Genomic DNA, 26,266 nt, shown 5'->3' with positions numbered 1-26,266 from the left:
CAGTGTGTCCAGAGAAGGGCGAGAAGGCTTGTGAAAGGACTGAAGAACATGAGGATTGGCTGAGGGAGCTGGGCATGTTGAGCCTGGAGAAGAGGAGGCTCGGGGGACCTCATTGCTCTCTACAACAGCCTGAAATGAGGTCGTGTTGAGGTGGGGGTCAGTCTCTTCTACCATACCTGCAGTAAGAGGATCAGAGATAATGGCCTCAAGCGGAGAAGGGTGAAATTCTGATCAGATATCAGAAAAAAAAAAAAAATATATGGTTTAGTGGTTTACAGCTTACAGTGGCAATGCTGGGTTGATGGTTGGACTTCATGATCTTAAAGGTCTCTTCCAAAATATTGAATTGTTATAAAGATTCAGTCAGCTGGATTTAATTTTTAAATTGAAATTAAAATTAATTCCTCTCCTATGATGAAAATAAAATGTACATCAGAGGGCAAGAAATGCATGCAGGCAGTGTCTGGTAGACTGGACAAACTTCATTAGGAGGTCCTGCCTGGGCTTTTAGTGTATAGAAGAAGAGAATGGAATATTTAGAATTTTTTTGTACTTCCTCTGCTACAGATTCATTTAAAAAGTATGACCCCATTTCTGCAGCCACACTGAGTACAGAAATCTGGTTTAAATAGAGACCCACATGTTATAGCAACTTTTCTCAGGAGAGCCAACCTGCTGGGTTTAGGCCAAGCTTTCAGCTGAGCTTGCTCCTACCCTTTCCCACCTTACTCACAACTTGGAAGACTTATCCTTAAAATAGCAAAATTATTTTTCCATAGTTGGATCTTGAAGTATTTTTTTAAATTTTTACTCTATGGCTGAATTCATTCTTCTGAATAGGCTAAATCAGAGTATGAAAGCACTCACCAGAAACAGAGTTCTTTCTTTCAGTTCTAAGTGCCATGTGTTTATGTACATCCAGATGTGTGTAAAATGTTTCTAACTTCAAAGAACAGATTATGGAGAATTTTTTTTTATGAGAGAAGATAATGCAAGTCTGTTTCTGTGTCCATATGAATCTAATGGAGTGGGAATATATGTGTGTGTCTGTGTGTGTGTGTCCTTACACAACATATATCTGACTTATGGGGGTGCTTTGTTTAAAGCAGCTATTAAAGTGAAAAAAAATTTTAATAGCCAACTTTGGCCAACAAGGAGATTCACCAAAGCAACAGAGAAAGTTTTGCACAAATGAAAGTAGGGTTTCCTTGCTCAGAAACCCAGTGGTGCTGTATTTCTTTTAGCCCTCTTCACTCTACTTTGGCTCTGAAATTGAAAGACTTGCTTTGCAGTGTTTGAAGGCTTCAAGAGGGCAACCTGATTTATGGTTATTTTTGTTTTGACTCAAGATGTAGTGAAATTTTTAGTACAAGTGAAGCTTTGAAAATCCCAGGGGTGATCATAATATTTTGTGGATGGGGTATTTCCATGCAGTCTGTGTTTGTGTGTGATTTGTGTTTCCTGTTAAAACTTTTAGGGAATTTAATAAAGGCATGAGTTACTTGGTGTTACGTTACTGATGGTGAGTCTGTTGCAAGATGATGCCATTTATTTCTGTGCAAATCTGAGGTGCCTAAAACTAGAATTACATGAAGAATATTTAAAAGGAATATTGATATCCACACCTACAGAGGTGTTGGTTCATATCAACAAATGTCTTTTAGACATTTTCATGAAAAGACTGCCTGGGTTTCAGAAGCATTCATCTGTATTTCTCAGCTGACAAGCTGACAATCTACTAGGCTGTGTTTTTCTCTATAAACTGCAGATTATTTTCTTTTCCACAAAACATATCTTCTTCATCTGACATGGCCAAATCCTACTCTTTCTCTGTTTCCAACACTACCTGGTAACTTTCATATATCCATGGCAATTCTCATGTGCATGAGTTCAATGTCCTTGCTGAGTAATGCTTATTTTTTCACATATAACATTTGTAGACAATTTTTTCAGGCAGTAAATAGATTGCCATACTGCTTGGCTCTGCTCTAGGAGAAAGTCTTGATTTCCTATAAAACTTAATCATTTTTCTATCTGTTTCAAAATCTCAAGATCTGTTTGTGATGTAAAAAAGGGATACATCTTCTATCAGTGTCTGTAGGCATATGAAATACATAAGGTGAGACTGTGGAAGTTCACACTAAATTGAAAGTACATTGTGTTGTCTTTCGAATCCCTAGGATGTTGCATGTGGTTTCCATTCCTTTATCTTTAGTGACTTTTGGAGTTTCTACTAGAGATTTTACAGTTATTAACTGTTTAATATTTTCTTAAGTAGTTCATCAGGACTTTCTGGAAAATTATGGCTTCTGTTTTCTGCTATGTATTAAGATACCTAAGCCTCTTTCTTTTTTTTTTCTTTAAAGAAAGAAAAAAAAAATCCTATCAGTTGTATTTCAGAAACACTTAGGCTTAGACGCTGCTTTCATGCTTTCATGGATATGCAACTGAATTAGATGACTGTTGCGTGCACATTTTCCACATAGATGGAGAGAAAAAAGGAATGCCTGTTAAGATAAAATCAAAACGATACGTCAACATTTTCTAAAACAAAGGATGAACTTTCTAAATTTTCTAAACAAAGGATGAGCTATTGACTCTGAGGTTACATCTACAGTTGTCTCTGACCCATAAACCACAGCAACTTTAAGTGTTTCTGTGATTTCAGAAATAAAAATTATACACTGATTCTAAAACTCTAGGTTCCCATGTCTCCCATCCTTTCAAAAGGTAACAGTCATGTTGATGGATAGATATAGAGAGACAAATGTTATAAACAATGACATTTATCAGAACCACATGAAATACCCAGAAAAAGGAGCAGCAGGCCCAGAATCAGGATCTTTGCCAGGTTTCCCCTGTTCTCCTACCAGTTATATGGCTGCCATCAGCAACCAGCTGCAAGCAACACGTCAGCCTTCTCTGCAGCCCTAGCTGGAACATATTGCACCAATCTAGTCTTGATGTCAAAGGCACGTCATGTGGTGCGCGGGCTGGCGCACGATGGAACCATTCCTGAGATGGTGGAGCTTAGCACTGACCACATGCATCGCAGTTAGCCCAAAATCAGTGTCTTGGTTTCAACTCTGAGGAATTTTTTAAGTCGGAAGCAGTGCTTTTTGGGGCAGGAGCTGGTATCTTCGAGGAGCAGGGGGCTCTTGATTGTCTAAGTTTCAACATAGCCAGTTGGTGTGTGGTAACTCACTGGAAGTTTTCTTGAACAAACAAATCCCAGGGATTCTGCAGGATCACAAAAGTATCAAGAAATTTAAACCTCGGAAACACACACAGAAGTAGTGGGTCTTCTGTTTGTTACAGGCTGCAGTTATAAATGAGGGTATTAACATGGGAGCACAAATGTTGTGAATTAGTTTTCAGGTTCTTCTGGTATCCAGGTCTTGAGATGAAGTAAGCCATTAGTGCACTTCTTTAACAGATCTGATTAGTATCTGTGAGCATGATTCTGTCTGGTGAAATGTTTGGTTCAGAAAAAGTATTGACATCTTTAATGTTAGATTTAGCATGTTGTTTTACAAAAAGGTAGTAAAATACCTCTGGCTTCATCTGCTTCTGGCTGCAGTTTGATCCTTCTATAAGCTGGCAGGCAGGGCTATTGTATCCTCCCTTTTAACAGTCTTTGAAACTGTTTTGTAACTTTGTCAAGTTAACATTCCTGTTGGGTACAAACTTTGGACTTTTTTGTGATAGACTGTAACTAAAAAAGAGGAGTGACCTAGGGACAGTTAATTATAATAAATTATGAGAAAGCTCTGTTGACCACTGAGGCTAATTGTTGGTTTGTAACTAAAACACAGCACTCACATTATGTCCTTTTTTGGATTAAGAAGATAGATGTTTGTGCTTTAAGCATTACTATCTACAAATGCAAGAGACAGGCCCTGTTTACTGAGTGAATTCTTGTAAGAGTACTGAATCAGAGGAACTGTTTGCAATGCTAATATTTGAAGGAACATGCTCATTGATAAAGAGCAGAATAGAATTGGAATGCTTTTAAGCAGGAAGCTGATCAGCAGTAAATGAAAGCTGGGGAAATTGAGTGAATTTGTATGAACATACAGAGCTCTGTGATGCCCAGTATTTTTGCTTAGTTACCTCTCTTTTCTCCAGAAAGATTCATTATGTCTGCCAGAATTTCCAATACTGGCAGAGCAAAGTTGATTATGCAGAGTAATGGAGGATTGACTAATCAGAGTGAAACTGGGATGTTTGGGAGAGGTTTGTAAAACATGTAAATAGTACCTTTCTAATTAATGGAAAGGCCAGGGCCCCACATAAAGAGTGATACAAGACAGAAGCTGCTTGTCTGAGAGATTAAAATTTTCACAAATTAATAATTTAATAATACTTAAAGCACTTCTAATTTATGGAAATTTTCCTGTCATCGCTGATGGTCTTCTTGATAGAGGTAGAACAACGGAAATTTGTTGTCAGGCTTTCCGAATTACCGATGTTACTCTCTGTGGTTGGTTTTTGAAATGGTTCTCAAATGCTTCCTCTATTTAAGTACCTTAGATTCCTCGAAAGTTTTATTACAATTTGTTCACTGCTTTACATGAATTTGAAAATGTCTTTGTTGAGACACTTAAAAAGGGAGATACTAATGTAATTAGTTTCTCAATTCATTGCCCTTCATTTTGTAAGATCACTGACTATTGCGGAAGTTTGTAGAATAATTTAAGCTAAGTAACTGCAACATGCTGCATTAAGGACAGAAAAGAGGTAGTGAAACAGTTTTTTGGGTACTGAGGGACATGAAAAATATTTTTTTCTTATTGAGAAGCAGTTTAATGTTTCAGAGTTTTCCTTGGATGCTCTTGGATGTATCCATTCAGGTCTAAATTAATGGTTTGTCCTCTTAAATTGCTGAATGTGCCTAATAGTTTTGTTACCTGTAATCAGATCTTGTATTGCACAGACTCCAGTCATATGAGTATTGCACGTTGATGTGCAGATTGGCATGTTGTGTGGACCAGAACGTGTTTAAACTAAACTCGTACTTTTCGTTTAATGAAACCATTTCAGTGCCTTTTTTTTTCAGAAAATATTATTAGTTTTGCTATTATGATAGTACACATTGTCCAGTGTTTTTGAGTAATTGTCTTTCTACTCAAATTCTCATTGAGGGGCTAACTCAGGATTTATCTGTGGCATGTTTGGATTTTTTGTTCCCCTGTAAAATAAGGATTACATTTACTGTTGTTGGTGAATTTACACACTGGCCTAAATACTGAAATATAATAAGCCATTAGAAATAATAGTACATCATATCCAGGCTAAGTCAGGCAATGGCTGAGAATAACTCGAAGTTTTGAAAGTCTCTGGGAACTGTCAGGTTTACTTAGTTGTGTTTCATTAACTCCAAACTTCGCTGTTTCTGTTCTATAATAAGTATGTACACCTAAGTAGTTTGGAGCGCCTGTTGTGTTAGGAGTATTTTTCTGATTTAGTTTCACCAGCCCAACTGCTTCCTCCAGCTCTAGTTTCATGTTTCCTAGCCCAAAAGAGAGGGAAAAGCAACATTTCTAAACTGTAGAGTATTGCATAGAATTGGTACAACTGGTTGCTAAGCCGAAATTAACTAAGTGATAATTAGGCGGTGTTGAAGGAGGTATCTTCTGATTTATAGACTTCTAGGTGTTTTAAACTGTTAGTCAACTGATGTTTCTTGTGAAACTTCATTGTGTGAGCTGTCTTAAGATTGCATAGAAAAGACTTTTAAGGTCATCAAGTCCAGCCATTAACCCAGCACCACCACCACCATGTTCACCATTAAACCATGTTCTCAGGTGCCATATCCACACATTTTTTGAACACTTCCAGGGATAGTGACTTCACCACTTCTCTGGGCAGCCTATTCCAGTTTACAGCTTGTAAGAGTTACGTATTATTGCTGCCTTGGTCATTTAACAAAAAAAGTTCTCCTGAGCTTGTGAAAAATTCTGCCATACCACTTACTCCAATTTTTGAAGCAGATTATGTCATTCATCACTGTTATTTAGACTACCTGGATTTGCATACCATGATAAGCCACCACTGTGATCTGAGTGTTTAATTAAATCTTGGAAAAAACTCCCAAGTGACACCAAAAATTCTCATATTCCTTTTTATATAGGGACATCTTCCAGCCACAAAAGAAAGATTTCTGCATTTTCACTGCTTAAATATGCTAATAAAAGTTGATGCAAAAGGTAGGATATTCGGACATTGTAACAAGTTTTCCAGAGGGAACATGGAAACTGATTGACTTCAGTCACTCTGCCAAATGCTGATCGGGTGCTTTCAATTTCTATTCTTACTGATAGAACTTAACCTGGGACGTGGGTATGAAACTTTACATCTGCAAGAATTTCTATGCCATTTAAGTGTCAGCAAATTACTGAGATACTTCATTCTCCTTAAAAATATTACACTGAGAGCAAAAACTTTTTTTTAAATGTATTTCAATATGTGGATGAATTTTAAACATGTATTTTCAAATTTGCATGAATGAAGTTAAATTCATATGAAAGTTGCCTGATTTTCAGAGCTACTAATTACTGTTGCTCCCATTGGTTTCAGTGGTATATCTGTGTGTTTGAACACACAGGCTACTGGTTTGAATTCCTGAATTCATTTACATAAGCTTGGAAAGCAGTTGTAGTTTAATTTTTCTGTGATAAAACAAAAAGATGATGGATTCAACATGTACGTGCCCAGCTGGCATATCAGTTCTGCTTGTGGTTGCTGTATACAGTAGGATAACTTGCATAGTAATAGTGGTGGGATGGATGAGTGAGAGACCTGCAGTTAATTTTTTCCATTACAGCTAATTTTAGCAGATGTCTTCTCTGATTCTAAAATGGCACAGCAACACAATATGACTGTTGAAACCTAAGAGTTATAACAACTTACTTAGCAGGAACTCTGCTGTCCAATCAGCTGGGTTTTGGTGAAGTTTTATTGTAATAAGATTCAATTAATGTTAGATAAATATAGGTGCCATATTATTTTCAATTTTGTTTTGAGTTTCACTTCATTCATCTGCTTTTCCTGATGTTTTCTCAAAATTAGGCATTAGTTGAAACCACTGCAAAAATGACAGTTCAGAAAATTAACACTAGCTGATGCTAATAATTCTAATACTGTTTTAGAAAAAAGAAAACCTAATTATGGAGTAAGTAGCTACTTCGTGGATCAGCAAAAATGCACAAAGATGAAACTGATCAAATAAATATTGTTATTTATACCTTTGTCATTCATGCAATCAAGTCTTAAGCTACATGTCCTCATTTTTAGGCCTGTACTGCATTCTTGGTAAGAGTGTAATTTTGCACAAATACTCCTATTTGAAATCTTTAGATAGGTAGATACTTGTTGCAGTGGAGGTGAAATTTTCTTCAGTTATTCATTTGGCACACCAAGCAGTTTGAAATTACATTTCTCTTGTTGTAAACTCCATTAAAGACTTCATTAATTTTTGAGGCAGTTGAATTAAAGATGTATATGCGAAATAAAACACATAAAATGTATATGTGAAATAAAAATTTGGTCATTGCCATTGAGAGAGTAAACAACAGAGTCATCTGTAGAAGAATGGATATAGAAGTTTATTCTTACCCTTCACAATTACCAACTAAAGATTGCCTTTGCAAACCCTGCCTTGGCAGTGAGAGGTTCAGCTTTCAGGTGCTCGTTTCCGGACGAGCACCGCTTCACTGCTGTGCCAGCAAAACACTTCAGGTGGCTGTTCTTTTGCCTGAAGGAGTGAACAGACTCAAGACTTTAGAAAGCCAAACAAACAAAACAACCCATCACCCAAAACCAAGCCACTGAAAACCCAACCAGCAAACAGACCCATCAAATTACCCAATTCTGTGTTGACTTTCGACTTCTAATTCACTTGCCCTTTCTGCAAGGGTCCTGAGCTGTTGTGCCATCACAAACAGAAGTGAAAGAGCAGAGTTGGACATAAGAAATGTTAAGCAATGTCTTCCTAAGGGGGACAGAGAATTCATGGTATTGTAAGACCAGGTGGTTCCTAAGTGAGGCCAACCACAGTGATATGCAGTTAGCTCAGCTTACATTTATTTTTTGCATACCTTTATTAGATTAGTATTTTCTTTACTGAGAGCCACTGATGTAAACATGGCAACAATTACTGTAAATTTTTAAAGATTGTTTGCTGCACAGCTGCAACTAAAAGCAATAGGAGTTACTCAGTGAACTCCTCTCAAACTTTTTTGGAAAAAGCAGAGGACAAAATGACCTACCATGACTTTTTGTACTGTGGTAAATACATTTTTGTGTTCATGTGTGTCTGTGTGACAGTGCCTCAATAAATTATGTTCTCAATAAAATTCCATGCCAGCAAATGCAGCATGCAGACTCGAAGGGGAGTTGGATTTTTCCTCTGCAATATGGACGTTAAAATACAATAACTGGAATTTATGTTTACATTAATTACAACATGAGCATAAATTTTTCTGGGCTCTTTTTCTTCTTCAGGTACTATGTGGATTCCATTTCATCCCTCAATATATGACACAATAAAGACTAGCAATCTCAGTAATGGATGAGGAAAACTGAGTGCAAGGACTTGTCTTTTTCTCAGAGGAATCCTTGTAGGTCCACTGGGTTTTGCTGCACATATTTATTTTCATTGTGTACAGTCAAAAAATCCTATTGTTTTGGCGAAAAACTCAACCTGTGTGAGTGGCAACATCTGTCTTTTAGTAAATAAATATCATATAATATTTTACAGTAATTAATTTCTTCAAAACAGAAGATTTTGTCTTTTTGAGGAACAAAGAGTAAGCAGCAAATGAAACTGTGATAGATGCTTGTGTCTCTGTCCTATTTATATCTGCTGGATTAGGCCTCTGTTTTTAATTTGTTGGTTTCTAGAGGAACTTCTGAGTCTACAGAAGTAGAATCATAGAAATTAGAACTTTATTCTTTGCTTTTTTATGGGAATTATGTACATTTTACACATCTTTTCTTATACATTATGCAACTCCCTTGATCTGTGGTGGGTGATATTTAAAAGGTGGTTTTCACTAGAGAGTTTCTTTTTGGTGTTGTACTGGGAGATCCAGCTTCATGTTCTAGCCCTTTGCAGCTAACTGCTGGCCTTATATGATGATCCTCACTGAAGACTTTGTGGACACTTCTGAGTGTTTAAAGCAAGATGTTAAGTTGCAGAGAGGTTTCCTATTAAGGAAAAGTGATGTAATGTCAGTGGAACACTGCCAACTTCTCTCTGCTCATTTTATTTATATTAGCTGCATACCAAAGAAAATGCTCCATAAAACACGAGTGAGTGCTCCTTTCTATATTTAGCCAACCTAATATACTAATACCAGGAGATCATGTTTATATGCAATTGAAAGAATTATAAAAAGATTTGGGGGCATCTTACAGAAATAAAAGAGGTTGAACTTGGGAAAAGTAAATTATAGATTTGCTCCTGGAGCATAAAAATACTAGGGTTTTTTTAACATTTATACTTCCAAGATGTGTTCTGTGCTGAAAAACATTATTTAACATTTTAATTGAACTATTTTGCTGATTGTTTAGGGAACATGAAGTACAAGGAAGTTAATTACATTGATATGAGCCTTTTTAGACTAAGCGATGCAGATGTCTCCCTTTTAAGCAATTGGCAAGATTGGTGTGATTAAAACCAAGCTTGCCATTCCTGTTCCAGTCTGATCTTCTGGTCTGAAATATTCACATTCCTCTTCATACAGAATACAGTGAGATACTGTGCTTTTTTGGCAATGTTTAAAATCAGTTGGGCATACCTGATTTTTTCATCACCTTCTCTGACTTTTGTTTAGGACTACTTTTTAAATGAGTAAATGAGTCTCTTTTTAAATGATGTTTTCCCCCTGGCTTTTGTTCAGCTCTTTGTTCTACAGCTGATGGTGTTGATAAATAATCACAAGATTTCTTCCTGACTCTAACAATGTTACTTCATAATGCTGTTAAACAATTTGACCTTTTCTATTAATTCTACTCCTACATGGTGACACGAGCTGGGTGTGGTAGTGTTGGAACTATAGATCCTCCCTGATACTAATTCCACCTAAAAGAATATTCCCCATCAGGAGTAGCTAAGTATGTTAACTGATAAATAAGAGCCGTCATACTAGTTAACTAACTCATAATGTATATGAAAAAAAAGGTACTTTAATAAATTAAATGTTAAGTCTAGTGTGACTATGAAACCATGTGATGTATTATGAGTACTTCAGTTGTCTAATGAGCTACTTAAGTTGAGGGTGGGGGAAAGAATTTTGGGTAGTATTATTTTTATCTGCATTACTGAGCATGCATTGAACATTTTATGCGTTTTCTGCTCAAATCTGAGTAATCTGTCTTCTTTGTGAAGCCTGTGGACTATTGGGATGACTTCTAAAGATGCTCTTCAAGGGGGTCTTCATACATTCCAACATTTAGCATTAAGTTTACACACTCTGAACTGCACTCTGGAGGTTTCTCTGACTCTCTAGGAGGCTGTACTTATTAGTTATGTGAGATGCCAAAGAGGAGTGGTGAGAATGTTTACCTATGTATCTCCTTTTGACTCTTTTGAGAAGAATTAGGGCAACATGACATCAAACTGAAGGCCTGTAGAAAAAGGCAAATGATCTTTTAGTCATATCACAAATCAGCTATTACTGTTTTACACATCTGGAGCTTGTTCCGGAAAAATAAAGCTATGTAATACACAGAAGATCTGAAAACGATTGCGAGATTCTGTTGCTATTTTCAAGTATCCAGATCTCTTCTCATTCATTCTGGGTGATTCACTGGGGAAGTAGATCATGCTGCTAAAAATCATGAGAAAAAATTTTGAGTCAACCAAGGGTCGAAAAACATTTCCTGCAATTATGAATTATATGAAGCTAGGACTTTTGCCTTACTGATTCCTCTTAACATCAAATGTAAGATTCTAAACATTAGACCAAATTTAAACCAAACAAAAAATCTTGAATCATGAAATGCCATTTTTAGTATTAGGCTCTCGTGGGCAAATGTTCTCCCTAGTGTAGAAGATCAGACATAACTAATCTGTGAAGTACTGCCTGGACTGTGTACGGCAAGAATTATGTGCTATCAATTCTTGGTTAGCAAAGTTTGCTTCCCCATTTTTTAAACTAAGGCCTGATGGATTACTGATTATTTAAGTGACTTAATTATTGAAGTCTTGAAATTCATTTGGAAAAACTGCAGTCTCTGAAGGCTTATGAAATGACCAAGAAATGGACAGCTTCAAACAACACTGCCTTTAGGGCGTGAGAATGTAATTAGTGTGGTAAGTCTGAGTGCATGGACTCACTACAGTCTTGGCATGAGAAAGAGGATGACTATAGGGAAATGTACTTGTTTTCCGCCAAACAAAAATACTAAGCAGCAAAGTCTTCTGCAATTCTGGGTGCTCACTTTCCGTGATATGTAGCACAACTGGCTGGAGAAATTACATATCCTTGCCTTATTTTGTACCTTTATGACAAAATCTACTATATTTTAAAATTCTTTGTGGTTTCTCTAGCTTTTTGGCTTTTTACGTGTGCATTTTTCTGCAGTAAATTATTATCATATTTTGTATGAATTGTCTAATCAATTAGCTGACCTCAAATCATCCAAATGCTTTTGTTACTGTGTACACTTTTGTTCAGTTCTGCGCTTGAGGTTTCCACCTGAAGCAGAATAGAAATAGGAGGATCCTTCAAGTGAGAAACAGGATCAATGTACTGTGTAAATTTTATTTGTGGCTACAGAGTAGCTGAAGTAAACTGGCCCAGAGACACAAGGGTCATGCAGGTTCTAACACCTCAAATAACTTTGCTTGAGCTCACAGTAGAAAACTGTAGTAGTAGATGAGGTTATTTTAGACAAGTGTTTTCCAGAGAATGAAACATAGTTTTCCAACAGTGAAGCATGGTTTTCCAGAGAATGAAGCATAGTTTTCCAGAGAAGCTAGCGTATCTACTGAGGTAGAAGGTAAAGTCATGAAAGTCGTATCGTACACCCTCGGTAGGTCTTCTGAAGCTCACAAGGGGTGGTGAAGATTTTCTGATAACCCAGGGGAAAAGGCAGGGAGACAGATGAGAAGACAGACCAGCATTTTACCATGATCTGAGTATTGCTGAGAGGAACAGGACCATGTGGAAACTCATGGTGAAAAAAGGAAGAACCATATGATCCACACTGATGCTGACTTCAGTGCTACCAATATTGTTATTGTCAATATCCTTCTGTCTTTGAAGTAACCTGGAGGTACTAAATGACATACTTGATATGGAACTATTGGTTGTTTATCAAAGCACAGCCTGATTTTTCTCTATCTCAGCTGTTTTTGAGGTAAATGATACTTGGAGTCAAAGATGTTGTGATACTTGTAGAGAAGGTTTTCACACAATTAATGGTTGGCTTCATTGTGAAAGATATGTATTGCAACTTTTGCATCTTGCTAGCACTTGCAGTAGTAGAAACAAAGCATGGATTATTTTTTTTTCCAGTTTACTAACAGTGATTTACCAGTAGTTTCCAAATGTAATTTAAGTAATCTACTTATGTTAAGGAAACAATTTATATATAGAATCGGGTAACAGTTTGGGTTGGAGGGGACTTTAAAGAACATCCAGTTCCAGCCTCCCTGCTGTGGGCAAGGAACATGGGCAGGAATAAAGTGCACATACAATTCAATGTATAAACCTTTTACAGTAATGACAGTAAGGACAAAACAAACTGCTGTTGGTCAGGATAAACCAAATGAACTTTATTGTAGGAGTAGGTAAACTACTCTTCATGTCAGCCATTCTGGAATGTTCATTTTAACGTAAATCTCACCTTAATAAATATGGAAAAATATGACTTGGAACCCTTAAATCAGACAAGTGCTGTTTCTAATACTCTTTCTCTGAGAGTGTCCAGCTCCAGGCTAAGAAGGTGCATGAATCATCAAAATAATGAGCCCGTAAAGAGAAAATTTTCATAATTGTCAGACAAAATGGTTTTAAATCCTGAGAAATACACTTTGTAACTAGCTTTTTACAGACTACTTTGTGATCAGACTGAAAGAAAAAAAATACATGTTTGTTTTTTCTGGGAGGTTTTTACTGCAGGGCAGATGGGAGGAGTGGAATTAATTGATTTCTGGAGGTCAGCTGCAGGCAATTAAATAGGAAAATCTGTACTATGACATAAAAATAGTAAAATTGCTAGCTAGGATAAGTCAGTATATTGTCTCTGAGTATGTAAATGTTAAATAATATGCAAGTTACCATATTTTTGACATATATTACACAAAAGTATGTTGTACACTTCAAAAGTGTAAAGAAATCCTGTAACGAAAGCCCTACAAATCGAATAAAGTAATACCTCTTGTGGTATGCACACTTAGTTTTAAAAGCCTCCTAGATTGTATGGTTTGGCTACCACTTCATGGTAGTTTATTCAGTGTATAGCCTACATTAGCAAATAGTACATAGCAACAAGTGTGGCTCCATAGTGTGAGTGAAGAAACATGCTGAGGGCATGGTATCTGTACACTTCAGGGTCATTGAGCTTGGGGTTTTGGTTTTTCATTTTGGACTAGCTCTGGTCTGTTCCATGGACTGAAGCTCATTAGTGGCTCAAGCTGGTTAGTTCATTTTACCTGATAAGAAAGGAGTTCATGTTCTCGAGAGGCTTCTCAAAGATGCAAACCAGAGAAAAAGAAAGTGGGAAATGGTTGGAAATTTGTTCTAAAAGCACATTTCTGACCCAAGCAGAAACCCAAATGCAGATGTCTCCTTACTGTTCCCCTAGGAGAAGTGCCAGGTTCCTTGTTTTTGGCCAGTCACCATGTTGGTCACAATTTTATTGGGGACAAAATGAAATATAGTTCTTCCTTTTGTTTTCTCTGTATAAGACAGCTGACTGCTTTCACTGAGAGCTAAGCAAGATTCAAAACTATTTTAGAGAAGGAACCAGCCATTCATACTCATTGGCACAGTATTTGTCTATAACAAGTGTTTATCATTACATGTTTGTCTCTATGATTCCTTCTTTTTTATGTGATTATACATGGCTTAAGGTGCAGCTTAATTCAGAGAAGAAGTCCTTACTACTTGTCTCTCATACTCAAGGTTGTTTGCTATAGTAAAAAACTAATAGAATCTGAAGTGAATCATCTTTATGGAATGTATTTTCACTATAAAGTACAAAAGAAACTATTTGCTCTTCTATTTCTGCATAAGGTATTCCATTTAAGCTTTCCAGAACAATATACTGTACACTTAGCTAGCAGTGAAAAAAAAAAATTCTCACCTTTACATCACTATGTCTATTTATGAGGAAAATTCTATTTAAAATTATGTGTTGCCATTGCAAGAAGCTAATTCAGGTTGTATGTCAGTGTCCAGATTTGTGTAACACCAGTATTCATTGTTTCTCTTTGTGATGGCAGGAAATGTTGTTAATACTGGTCAGGTCTGTTCAAATGTTCAGGAGCATAATATATTCTGACTACTTAAAAGCAGGTTTTGGCTGCAGTGACATTTGTGTACTGTAGGTGGATTTTGCCTCTGCTTAGTAATCCTGCTGAAAGATTTTAATTTTTTTTTTGTTTTAGCCAAGCCATGGGGAAATTATGTTTATAATGCAAAAAAGTAGCAGCTTGTCATATCTGAGGGTACTTTAGCAACATTTTGGGGATCATAATTTTTTCTTGTCTCTTTATACATCAGGGAAGACACCTTTTAAAAACAAACAAAAAAATTCAACCTGTAAACTCACACTTCTGAAGTGCATGTCTGGCTAGATAAAGAGTGACAGTGCCCGGTAAACTATTTCATTTTCGGGGATATGGCATCTTCTGCTGTATTGAGCCTAAGATGTAATTATGTTAGGATTGTATTGGTTGAATAAATGTCACAGAAGTTGTGAGCAATGCTGCAATGTTGTTTTCAGTTTCCAGTGCTCCAGGTTGAAAGATTATTACTGTCTTTAGCAAATGGTCTTAATTCCTGGTGCTTCTCCTCCTTCCATAAAAGTTGGTGTATGTTGTTGAGGGGGTTATTTTTGTGTGCACAGAAGGACTTCAGGGAGTATGGTACAGCACTAAACCTTTATGGCATTAAGATGGGGCTGACCCCTAAATTAAGTTCATCATATTGTTTTCATGGAAGAATTCCAGAAGTATATAATTATTTCATGTAAATACCAGTTCTTATGTGTTTATTTCCTTTTCAGTTGTTCCTTTTCAAGTGGTGGTTTAAGAATAGGGTGCCTCCACTGAGTTTCAGTAACATAAACTACTGATGTGTCAGCTGGTAATATCCCAGCTTTACGTGAGGCAGCTACTGCCTCAAATGTCAGAACGGTTTGCGAATACAGAATAGCTGATAAAAGGGCCTAGAACTTAGGTCCTAAAGCTACCTTCGTTTTGTGAGTATTTTTAGTAGAGAGTTGAAATTTTAATTTTCCTAAAAACACATTGAGAGCAACTGTGTGCTCCCTTTAATGTCAGGACATCCAGTAGTTACTCTGATTTTTCCCTTTTTAATATATTATCCATTCTTCCTCACAAAAGTATCTCTTTCAGTCGTACAAAGCGGTCATCTTTATATGTAACCTGAAGAGCACACTGGAGTGATACTGGAATGTTAATATTGAAGGTCCTGGAGGACCTGGAGGTCCAATTTTAAGCCCACTGAAACAGTTATTGAGTGGGTATAAAAACAAGCAAATCTTCTCACTCCGGTGGTCAGTAGTAGATGAAATGTGACCATTTATACAGCATCTTAATCAAATACATTAAATTTAAAATAAATATGTAAGTTAAAAAAGACAGCTGTGCATGTGTTGTTCCAGTGAGAAAATGTATTGTAGTACATCCTTTTCTTCTGTTCACTTTTGGTTTTAGGCTAGCACAGTTTTTCATACTTCGAAATATTTTTTCCACCCCGTATTTTCTTTGAATATATATCAATCAGCACAGAACATAACCTTCTACATAGTATAGCATAATCAGAGTCAGAAGATCTATTTTTCTGTTTGCAGGCCAGTTCATTCCTGCATTCCGAGTAATGATTTCCTACACTTCAGGCTGATTCAGCTGCAGATTGGAACCTGTATTGTAATTAATGTCTCAGTGCAATTTACCTCTTAATAACGTTACACTTTTAGCTTCCTTTGTCAATAAAACCTCTTGCCTGTGTAATATTTTAACTGTTATAATGTTTAACTGTTATATCCATGACTGGATAGCCTGTGCAATAGTTGTGCAACACAATTGAATTACCAAGCCAAAAGATTTTTGACTACCAGACCGATTCTTATGATCTAGCCCTACCAGAGATATGAAGTTTAGTATTTGTGCTAAAACTGTATTGTATCTTTATGACTTTTGAGAACAATGAATGTGCACAAGAGCACCATTTCCTCTCTTTCTGTATTCAAGCTAAATGTGTTATCTCACTGGTGCATGTTTTGAACAATGTCCCCACAGTGGTATTGGGGGGTAAAAAAATGGTTCCTGTCTCTAAAAGAATGGCTTGTGTTTGCTGAATACTGGCACTATCTCTACTGTTAGTTTCCTTAGCACAGAAGTTACCTTGATGTGTTTGACAGATAATCAAACCAGAGTGGAAAATGGGCACAGGTACAGCTGCCACTTTTTAGGATAGATAGAAATGGTTTTGACAGCCAAATTACAGCAGGACTTCCTTACAAGAGAGTTCACTGTTTACACTTCTCATCTGTGTGTATGAAGTTTCTTAGATGAAAAGTTAAGCTCAGCTTCACAGTGTGCTCGTAACACAGTTCTTGTCTTAGTTCTTGCATGGTATTTCTTCTTCTAGGAGCGTGTTAGGTTACACTGAAATTATAAATTATAAATGATAAATTATAAATGCTTCTGTATATCAGCCTGAAGTATGGAGAATATTTGTGTGAATCTGCATTTTCAGATTGTTAAGCTTTAAAGGGAGAGTAATAAAAATGGAAAAGGATTGCAGCTGCTGGAGATGGTTCCTAGTAATAGTTCTCCAGTTACTCAGCATGAGGTTTAAATTGTAATGGCAACCTGCATCCTCTCCATAATCAGTTAGTGTAGACAAAATATACCTCTGAATATTTTGATGTTAGAACCCAAACTGGTGCTGGTTTCTGTGTGTTGTTATTATTCCCCCATCCTGTCCCCTCCATCACCTGCCTCCCCCCATTTTTATTTTAACTGATAATTCGAGTCTTGCATAAATATGAACCCTTGCAGCATTTAAAACAGTCCACTTTTTTTCCCCACAATATAAGGGACTGTTCAGCCTCAGAAAACCTAAAGCTTGTCTAAATATATTTGTATTGATACAGCCTGGAGGCTGTCTCTGTGTTGAATGCGAAGCATTTTTTGTTAAAAGAGACAACAATTCTCTCTTTTCTTCACATTCTTGCCTTGACATATATGTACATTTTTAAAATTTCTAAAAATAAGCAAACATTTCTTCAGTGGGTATTTAGCTTGGAATTGCTTTTGTATTCTGAGTATTTCTGTTCAGTACAGCTGTTAATTAATTCGCTGGCAGATTAAGTTAGGTTTTGGGGGTTTTTTTCATTTTTATAGATTCAGTAATTGGTAAGTTTGGTGGAAAACTTTAAATTGTATTAGGAATTTTTTCAAAAGTAGAGTTCCAGATATCCATGATTACTATCACGTCTTGGATAAGTTGGTATGTATATTTTAGTTTCTTAAATAGTAACTGTCAGAAGTAGTTAAGAAAATCACTAATTTTCAACAGGTACTATATCAGTAAAATGCACATGTTGTGCTTGTAGGAAGCAAATTAAATGTCTTTAAGAGCTACCTTAAAGCTGTGGGAGCCACAGATGCAGAAGCAGGTATCTGGTTTGGCTGCCCAGGAGCTAGGGAGATTTAACTATGTGGTACATTCCAATTTTAATGAATTGATAAATTATGGAAAAAAATCATCCTGGCTTTTATTGTATAAATAGCAAAGTTTAGAGATAAATATATCTAAATGTACACATATAAAAAATACATCTATGCATAGCTGCTGAGATGGAACTCAGTGAGAAGAGCCCCTTCCATTTGGTACAGTATGATAGTGACTGTGTCCCTTTTGGTAGGGCACTGGTATAATTCTGAAGCAATAGTATTGAGTTAGAAGCTAGATCTTCATTGGAAAATAGAGTTCATGGAGATGAGTAGTTGTTACCCCAAATATACAGACATTTTCTGACATTGTTTTTGAATCTTAACATAGAAAAATAGCTCAACTTTTTAAAGTTGTGCTTAATTGTGATTATTTTCCATTTAAAATATTCCTGTACCTTCTTTTCAGTGGTATGTTTTGTGTATTTCTGTAGAACTGCACAATCTGTTTCTCAAGGAGCAGGTCACTGGTTGGATTGTGAAGGGGCCAGTCTGCTTTTGCTCAGGAATGACTTGAGACAGAAGGGAGCTCATTATTCTTCCACACCTCGAGACTCTTTCAAACAAAAATTGCTTTTCTTTGTCTGCTTTCCATTTGCTCCTTTTATTAAGATCAGGAGGGGCAAAATCGGGAATTTTAAGAAGTTATAGAAAACATCACTTAACCTGTGGTCATTTTATTTCCATTTCCTTTGTATACTGTGTTGTAAAACACTGACTGGATTTCAATGCCCTTGCAGACTTCGTGGTAGGCATAACTCGGTAGGGTTCATTTTGTGTACAAAGGCTTCAAGGCTTGAACAGCATTTCTCTACCTTTGGAGAACTTCCGCTTCCAAGAGAGGTAGTTTGGATAGAAGGGTTTCCATATGAACTTTTGTGTTTAAAGGTACAGAAAGTTGATGATTAAACTGCAAACAGTAAGATACTTCCCAGAAGGGAGATATTGTTTCTCCAAAGATGCTTTGTAATGTAAGATAAAAGTAAAGCTGGTACATATGCTAATACTGGGAATATGTGAATAAGCCTAGGAGAAAAGTTAACTATGAAGGATTTATTGCATTCCTGGAAATGCCATCTACTGTAATGTTCTCTGCAATCCAGTAGGCAGGTCTTGTTGAGACTTTGGGAGATGTACAACTAGGGACCGACTCCACTGTGTTCAGGCACTTGGAGTTAGAGTTCTTGATGGGGGCTGTTACCAGTTTAATTCTCAGTCACTGACTGCTTTCTTTTCAAAACAATGTGATGGCAAGGGATTATCAGGAAGAAAAAGCATTATGAAAATGGGATAAAAATATAAACCAGCCTTTTGTAATTTAAACCAAGTGCATCCCTCAAAATATGATTTCTCAAGTAGCTATTAAACTATGGTGTGTGTATTGGCACCCATAGTTGTCCACCAAGAAACCTAATGTCTCATGTTGCTTTAAAGCTCTATTTTCAAATGTTTCTTGCTATTCCTTAGCTCTGAAAGTCATTACCTTACTGAACGCATTCTGAGTGCCTGGTACTAAACCTATGCACGAAGCTGCTCTTACAGACAACGTGTGTCAGAAACCTCACCTCTGTTTTAGCTAATGTCTGCTTTCATTAATGTCTTACTGCGTTTACTGCTTGTATTTTTGAACTGTTTTAGCATACCTATTAGATCATTTGAAAAGGTATTTTAATATCTTGGTTAAGAATATCTGGTATTGAAAAACATCACAAATTCTAAAGCAGAACTTTTGAACATATTTATGTAGTACTAGGCCTGCTTTTCAGTGAGTTGATGAAATTCCTCAATATTCATTTTACCCTAGCTATGGGGGGTTTTTTATTACTTACCTTTACCATTTACTGATGGAATTTGCTTAAAATTACTTTTAAATGCTCATTCTCATATTGTTACAGTTCATTATTTGGCAAAAAAAAAATTCCACATGAGAAAATGAGTTTATGCTCTATTGTTTAGACAAGCTTGATACCTTCCCTGAAAGCATGTGTGCCCTTTAAAATTACAAAACATATTTCAGCTAATTGGAAAGAGAATGTAATTACAATTAAATTAATTTTTCTTGTAATCTCATCCAGAAACTATCTCTTTTAATTCCCTTCTTTGTTTCCCTACTAATGAGGGCTGATGCCCTTTCATAATTTTGGCAGCTGAGCTCTCCCTGTCTTTGTCACAGCAGTGTTATCTTTCAGGGACCTACCTATGTAGAACTTCCACCACTGGTGGTGTCATTCCAAAGAAACACTGGTGAATTGATACTCTTTCCTCTCCTTTTCTTCATAATGACACATCTCTAGGATACCTCTCCTCAAGAACATAGTACAGCAGTGTCTGATATTAAAAGAATGCCTCTGAGGTAGAGAACATTTCTTTGCGGGAAAGGATTGTGCACTTTTACAACTGGCATGAAAGTTTGCTCTAGGATGGAGAAAATCTTTGTTGGATTTTTGCCCCACAGACTGATGTGATAATGGTTGTGTTTGCATGTTATTTTTCAAGCAAACAAACACTTGATTTATGCATATTCTAAGCTGACCAAAAGCTGTTCAACCAGAATCAGTACTGTCCTGGGCTACTAAACCCTGATTTATAGGCATGCGTTTTCCTGCAGCCTCCAGTCAAGCTTAGTGTGAGAGCTGAGCAGCCTCATTTTTGCTTGTCACCCTTTTGTAGACATACCCTGAATCTGGTCTCTGCTTCTGCCTGGCAGGGTCAGCAGCAGTGCAGCGGCAGCGCTGCAGTGCTGCACTTGCATTGACAGGGCCATAGATGGGCATTTGTGGGATGTTGCTGGCCGGGCGCAGCGCCATGTGATTTGGCAAATGCAAATAAAAAGGTCTCAAGACCTGACACTCCTACTTGCTTTCAGCACATGTTGGATAAACATAGGAGTGTTGGAGACAGCTATGTTTCTTCTATATTCAACACCTCATTTACAGTGCTAAATTTTCACCTTTTTTCTTTTTTTTACCTTTGGTCTGTCTGCAATAAATAAAAAATTGAGGATGATTATGATGAAAAATAAAATAACTGTGATTTGTTAATAATTTTAGATGTATTGGACAGTAGGTCTGCAAATATTCAGGCCAAAGATGGAGAATGAGGTGAAAGTAGTAATCTCACAGGGTTTTCTCTGTCCAGTCAGAGGTGAGCCGAACTGTTTCTGTCATCAACTAAGAAAGTCGAATGCTGGTGGGAACTAAAACTGTGTTGTTTTAATCAGTTTAACTAAAGGCAACTGTTAAACAATTTCGCAAAAATAGAGGAATAAATTTCAGCCTGCATCCTGTGGAGTGAAAAGTTGAACTGATAGGGGTTTAGTCTCTATTGTCAACATTGAAAAATGAATTTTAAAATCTACAAAGTGAACTCTAACATTTAAATGTTCTTGTTGCTAATTTAACTAAGAACGAAAAAGTTAATCTCCTTTTAAGTACTGAAATTTGTAGTTAGTGGAACATTGCTAGAATTAAACCATCTTTACAACAGCCCCACCAAAGAAAGGCAACTGTTTAGTATAAGTGACTGATTTTTCAGTTTTTTGCCCTAAAGCAGATTGCTCCCCTTTTTCTTATCTAAGCAATCTCCTTTGGCGTGAGATCATAAGCAGAATTATTGTCAGAAAACATTTTCTGGGAAATGTAGATGGTTGGAATATCAAAATTAATCTTCAAGTGGAAAATATGATGTTATTACCATTTCTAATTTTGTTGCTATCAACAAAAGTATATTGTTGTGCCAGAATCTTACATTCATATGCCATGCATTAGGCAGACTGCTTCTAAAATTTCTGCTTAGATGACTTAAATTATATATAAACAATGACATACTTGTGTACAATAAAGCATTTATATATTAAATATGCAAAAAAGGTATATGTGCATATGCTGAAGCTTTGTGGATATCTGGAGTATTGAGATAAAGTTACATTTTCCAGCTGAAAAACAGTAATTTTTAAGCAAGTCAGTCTGATGTATTGTCACATGATAGACCACACAGTTAATTTTGAGCTTAATGTCTTTCAAACAACTGTACTGAGAAAAAAAAAAACTACAGTTCTGATTTGCTTCACTGCTGAACATTTTACTTTCTTCTTTCTTTTTTTTCCTTAATTAAGAGTCTTGAGTTCTCCTGTATATTAACTTTTTTAGTCTCTCTTCATCTTCCAGTGAATTTCTGCATTTCTAAATGAAATTCTTACTTCCATTTGAGCTGATAGTACTGCAGTGCCTCAGAACCATATTAAGTATCCACTAAGATTTGTCTCAGGACCTACAGTTGAAAATAAAACTGGGGAAAAAAAGTGGGACTAGGGAAGCTCAGTTCACAGCTTCCCTAGGTAACAGATATTTCTCAGAAGTCTTTGCTCATCTACATACATGGGTGGTTCTAACATTGAAGTTGGTCCCTTGTCTCCAAGTACCTCATTTAAAGTATGGCTGTAATTAGGTCTGTCTGATTGGCCCACAGGGGCTACAGCAGAAATTCAGCTATGGCTGAAGTTGTTACTGGGTAAATATTTCAGCCTTATTATTGAAACAGGACGACTGAATTAAAAGCACAAGAAACAAAAACCTTGTTAAGAATTTCAATACTTTTGCCTTCAATTCCATTATCTGGATTATTCCTTTCAAATATCCTAAGTGCTTCAAATTGCCGTATAATTTACCTTTTTGAAGAATTGATGGTTCTGTTAAATTCTGTTATGCATACCTTTTTTCCTTCATCTTGAGGACAAAAAAATGGACTTTGGTAGCAATATGTTAACTCTGAAGAAATGGGGCTATTCAACATATGTAAATGCTTTGAACTTTCCTTCTCCTTCAATTTTCCTGGACCATAGATCAGTGGAACTTTTACCTCCTCCCCAGCCAGCACAGCATGTCTGATCATCTTCTTGTCTATTTTTCCTTCCCACAGGGACCCCAAAAAAATACAGCAGCTGCAGAACCAAATTCGTCTGGAGCAAGAAAGTGGACAGTGGTATCGTCAACAGCAACCTGATCATCAGCACCCTCCCTCTTCTCCTTCCTTTCCTCCTCCCCCCTCCTTCCAGGAGCTTGAGTCCAGCCAGTCTGCCACCTCTCCTGTGCCAATGAGTATTCTTAACTCTCATACTTCCCCAACCATGCAGTCTTCCAGCTCCTTCAACTATGCTCGGCCTAAGCAGTTCATTGCTGCCCAGAACATCAGCCCTGCTTCAGGTTATGTGACTCCATCTTCTGGGTCATCTACATCTAGCCTGCCTTCTCCTATGTCGCCAACTGCTTCTCAGAAGCAGTTTGGGAGAGTGCCAGTTCCTCCCTTCTCTCAGCAGTTTGCTCCAGAGGGGGAATATGCCTGGTCTCCTTCTTCTCCATCCCCTCCACCCCCACCTCCACCTGTCTTTAGTCCAACAGCGACATATCCAGTGTGTGATTCCTTTCCACTTCCACCTCCTCCACCTCCTCCCCTTCCTTCCCTTTCTTCACCTTCCCACAGCCTGTCTCCAACTCCAAGATTTCCTAATTCCAGCCAGTCTCCAGCAGCTTTTCTCAGCTCCATGCTGCCATCCCAGCCACCACCCTTTTCTGTCAACGCATTAGGCCTTCCGAAAGGAGTGACGCCTCCGTAAGTATCAGCTCATGAGCTCCTTGATGTACTGGAGATTGTAATGAAGATTATTGCACTTGCTTCATTTATACTTTTCTAGGGTCCTTTGCTGTTAGCTGTTATCTGAGAGGGAGAGATGTGTGAATAAATTGCAAATGCTTCTGTGCTAGAGATTTGAGATCGTTTTTTTACCCTCACAGAAGTGAGATTCTGAAAGAGCCCTACAGTAGGAACACGAAAGATGAGAAGCTGAAGCTTTAAACTGGAGTTTAAGAAAATATGAAAGCAGCAGCAGAAGACTCTGCAGGCCCAGGGGAGTGGAAGGAGATCCAAGAAAACCCTTCCCATGGCCCAGTTCTTTTAAAGTCACATAGTCAGTGGTATTTGCAGTTTGTGCTCCTATTACATCTGCAGGTAGAGAAATATCAAGAGAGTATCTTTCAGAAGTCCCTATAGCTTTGTGATACTGAAAATGCAAGGTATTAAAGTATGCATCTGATAACAAAGTGGTCATAACAGTTCATTGGCTTTGGCTAGAGATTTTGTTCTGAGGAAGTTTGGGAAAGTGTTTAGGGAGGGATTTAGAATAGCAGTGCATAAAAACAAACAGAATCCCTATCCCTAACAACTCTGCACACTTATTTTCCCCTTTTGTCTTCTCTAAAGGCCAAAATAGTATTTTGGAGCATGTCAGCTCCCATCATAGATCAGTTTGTCTTTCCCCTGGCACTAGACTCTCATTCCATCCTTAGAGAACAAAGAGACATGCTGAAGAACAAAAATGAGAATAGCTGTGTCCAAGGCTTATTTATAACTTTGTCCAGAAGTTTGTCTAAACATATCTACAGTATCTAGGTGACTTGCTCAGCTACATAATGTTGCAGTGGGAACTTCTGTTATTTCAGTCCAAGATATTAAAAGGAAGAGAAGGAAGAAAGAGAACAGATACCAAAGTAATAAGTCTTGTATATGCTTTAAAAAGCATTTCTTTATCTTGATTTGTGTCATACAGCTCATTATGGAGTCTGGCCATGAAACTTTTTTAGGAGAAAAATTAATAAATAGTGCAGTTTGTCCTTGCAGTCATAATAATTGTGATTTTCTGTCTTACTGTATCCTTTGCACTGGCTGAGTTTCACTATTGATACCAAGCACTGAAAATTGCATGATTAATTTACTGACAGCTTGACCAGTAAGCACAGCCCACTGTAGCCTGGTATTACCCTTGATTTTCCAAGAAAAGGCTCTAGTCCAGCTATACAGTTCTGACAAGAGCTGGATTCTTTTTTGAGTTCACATCTGTGTGCTGTGAGAGTAATAGCAGCAGCTTGAACCTCTGCTGTTGTATCTCTTTCCCTGTTATGCTGTGTTTATGGATACATGTTCTCACTTGAAACATTAGCTGTGTTCTTCCTCATTCTCTTTGATCTTTGGACTGAGAAACAATTCTTCAAAGATTGTTCCCCCTTCCCCATGCCCCTCACTTCCCCAAGTGCAGCAGCCAGTCTGGGTTTGCACATGATGGTGTGTCTATCCATGTTTCTCCCTCCCCCACCCCAACAAGGCAGCAGCCTCAGGGTCTGAGCTGAGGATGAGGTAGTTGGCTGTTTTTCTGCATTCCCTCAGGAAATAAAGTCCAGATGGGAGCTGGATCATGTTAACTATACTGAATGTATATATGTATAATTTATGTGTATATATATGTGTGTGTGTGTATATATATACACAGTGAGCATTTGTCATCTGAATTATAACATTAAAACATGGTAAAATATGTACTGTATGATGCAGAAAAGCTATAATCTATTGTTACGTATCTTTGATGCCAATTTTTCCCTGGCTTCTCCTTTTTCATGTTACTGTGTAGGTTAATGTCTGGTGTGTCTTGCTGAGTAAATCATTCTGTTTCTCATAATTCTCATACCACTCCTGAGCAGTTCTTCCCCTGGCCTCTTTCCCCCTCAGCTTTAGGTCTTTTCTGCTTTGTGCTGTAGACTCAGTTCTTTTTTTGGCCCCTTTCAGTTTTTCCTTTTTTTCTTTTGTCTTTTGCTCCATCCTCACAAGTCCTCTTCAGCAAATGTATCTTTCCGAGACATAGTTTCTGAGCTTCACGCAGTATTCCGTAACTTCGGCCTGTAGTCTTACCATTTTTCCATAATCTCCAAGATCAGTTGGTTGAAAATGATGATACTGTTTCCTAAAAATGTGCTTTACAGACTGGGTGCAAGGAATGTGCAAGGAATAAATTGTGGCATTCAAAGTTTTTCTCAGCAGCTGAAATCGTAGTCAAGCCATTTATCTTCAAAGACTGTCATTGCTAAGTCTTGGCACAACTACAGATCTGCTCCTCAAAAGCAGACCTTTGTAGGCCTTTTTTTTTTCAGTTTCGTGTTGTGGTAGAAGCAGAATAAAAGTAAAATAATAAACATTGCAGGTGGAGGCAGTTATTTTTGGAAATGGTCAAAGGCAGCACCAGTAGAGTTCTCTGTGGCTAAATACAGATCAGTAGTCTCTATTACTCCTCATGGAGTGAAACCTTCCCTTCATCAGCTTTCTTTGGGCATTTCCTTTCCAGTGCACGTATCATATTTGTTCTACTTAAAAGAGAAATCAATCCAAGGAGATGAAGGACAAAGCAAGAGGAGCTCAACGCTTTGGCCCAGCCCCAGCGATATGACATCATTGGCATAAGCAAAAACTGGTGCAATGAGTCCTGGGACTGGTATGCCAGGAAGG

General features: G+C 37.3%; 1 protein-coding gene across 2 annotated transcripts in view; it reads left to right on the top strand.

Annotated features, from left to right (window-relative positions):
* Positions 1-26,266, top strand: part of PALLD (palladin, cytoskeletal associated protein) — a 182,429-nt gene that overhangs the window by 119,857 nt on the left and 36,306 nt on the right. For both annotated transcript variants that reach the window (XM_066186016.1, XM_066186015.1), the window contains exon 10: positions 22,859-23,548. In XM_066186016.1, the coding sequence (XP_066042113.1) occupies positions 22,859-23,548 (690 nt within the window). The remainder of the gene's footprint in view (positions 1-22,858; positions 23,549-26,266) is intronic.

Source organism: Chamaea fasciata, unplaced genomic scaffold (assembly GCF_029207755.1).
Source record: "Chamaea fasciata isolate MVZ Bird 193981 ecotype frontalis unplaced genomic scaffold, bChaFas1.0.hap1 SCAF_6, whole genome shotgun sequence".
NCBI classification, from domain to species: Eukaryota; Metazoa; Chordata; class Aves; order Passeriformes; family Sylviidae; genus Chamaea; species Chamaea fasciata.
Note: the sequence above shows the minus strand (reverse complement) of the source record. Positions and strands in the feature narration are given on the sequence as shown.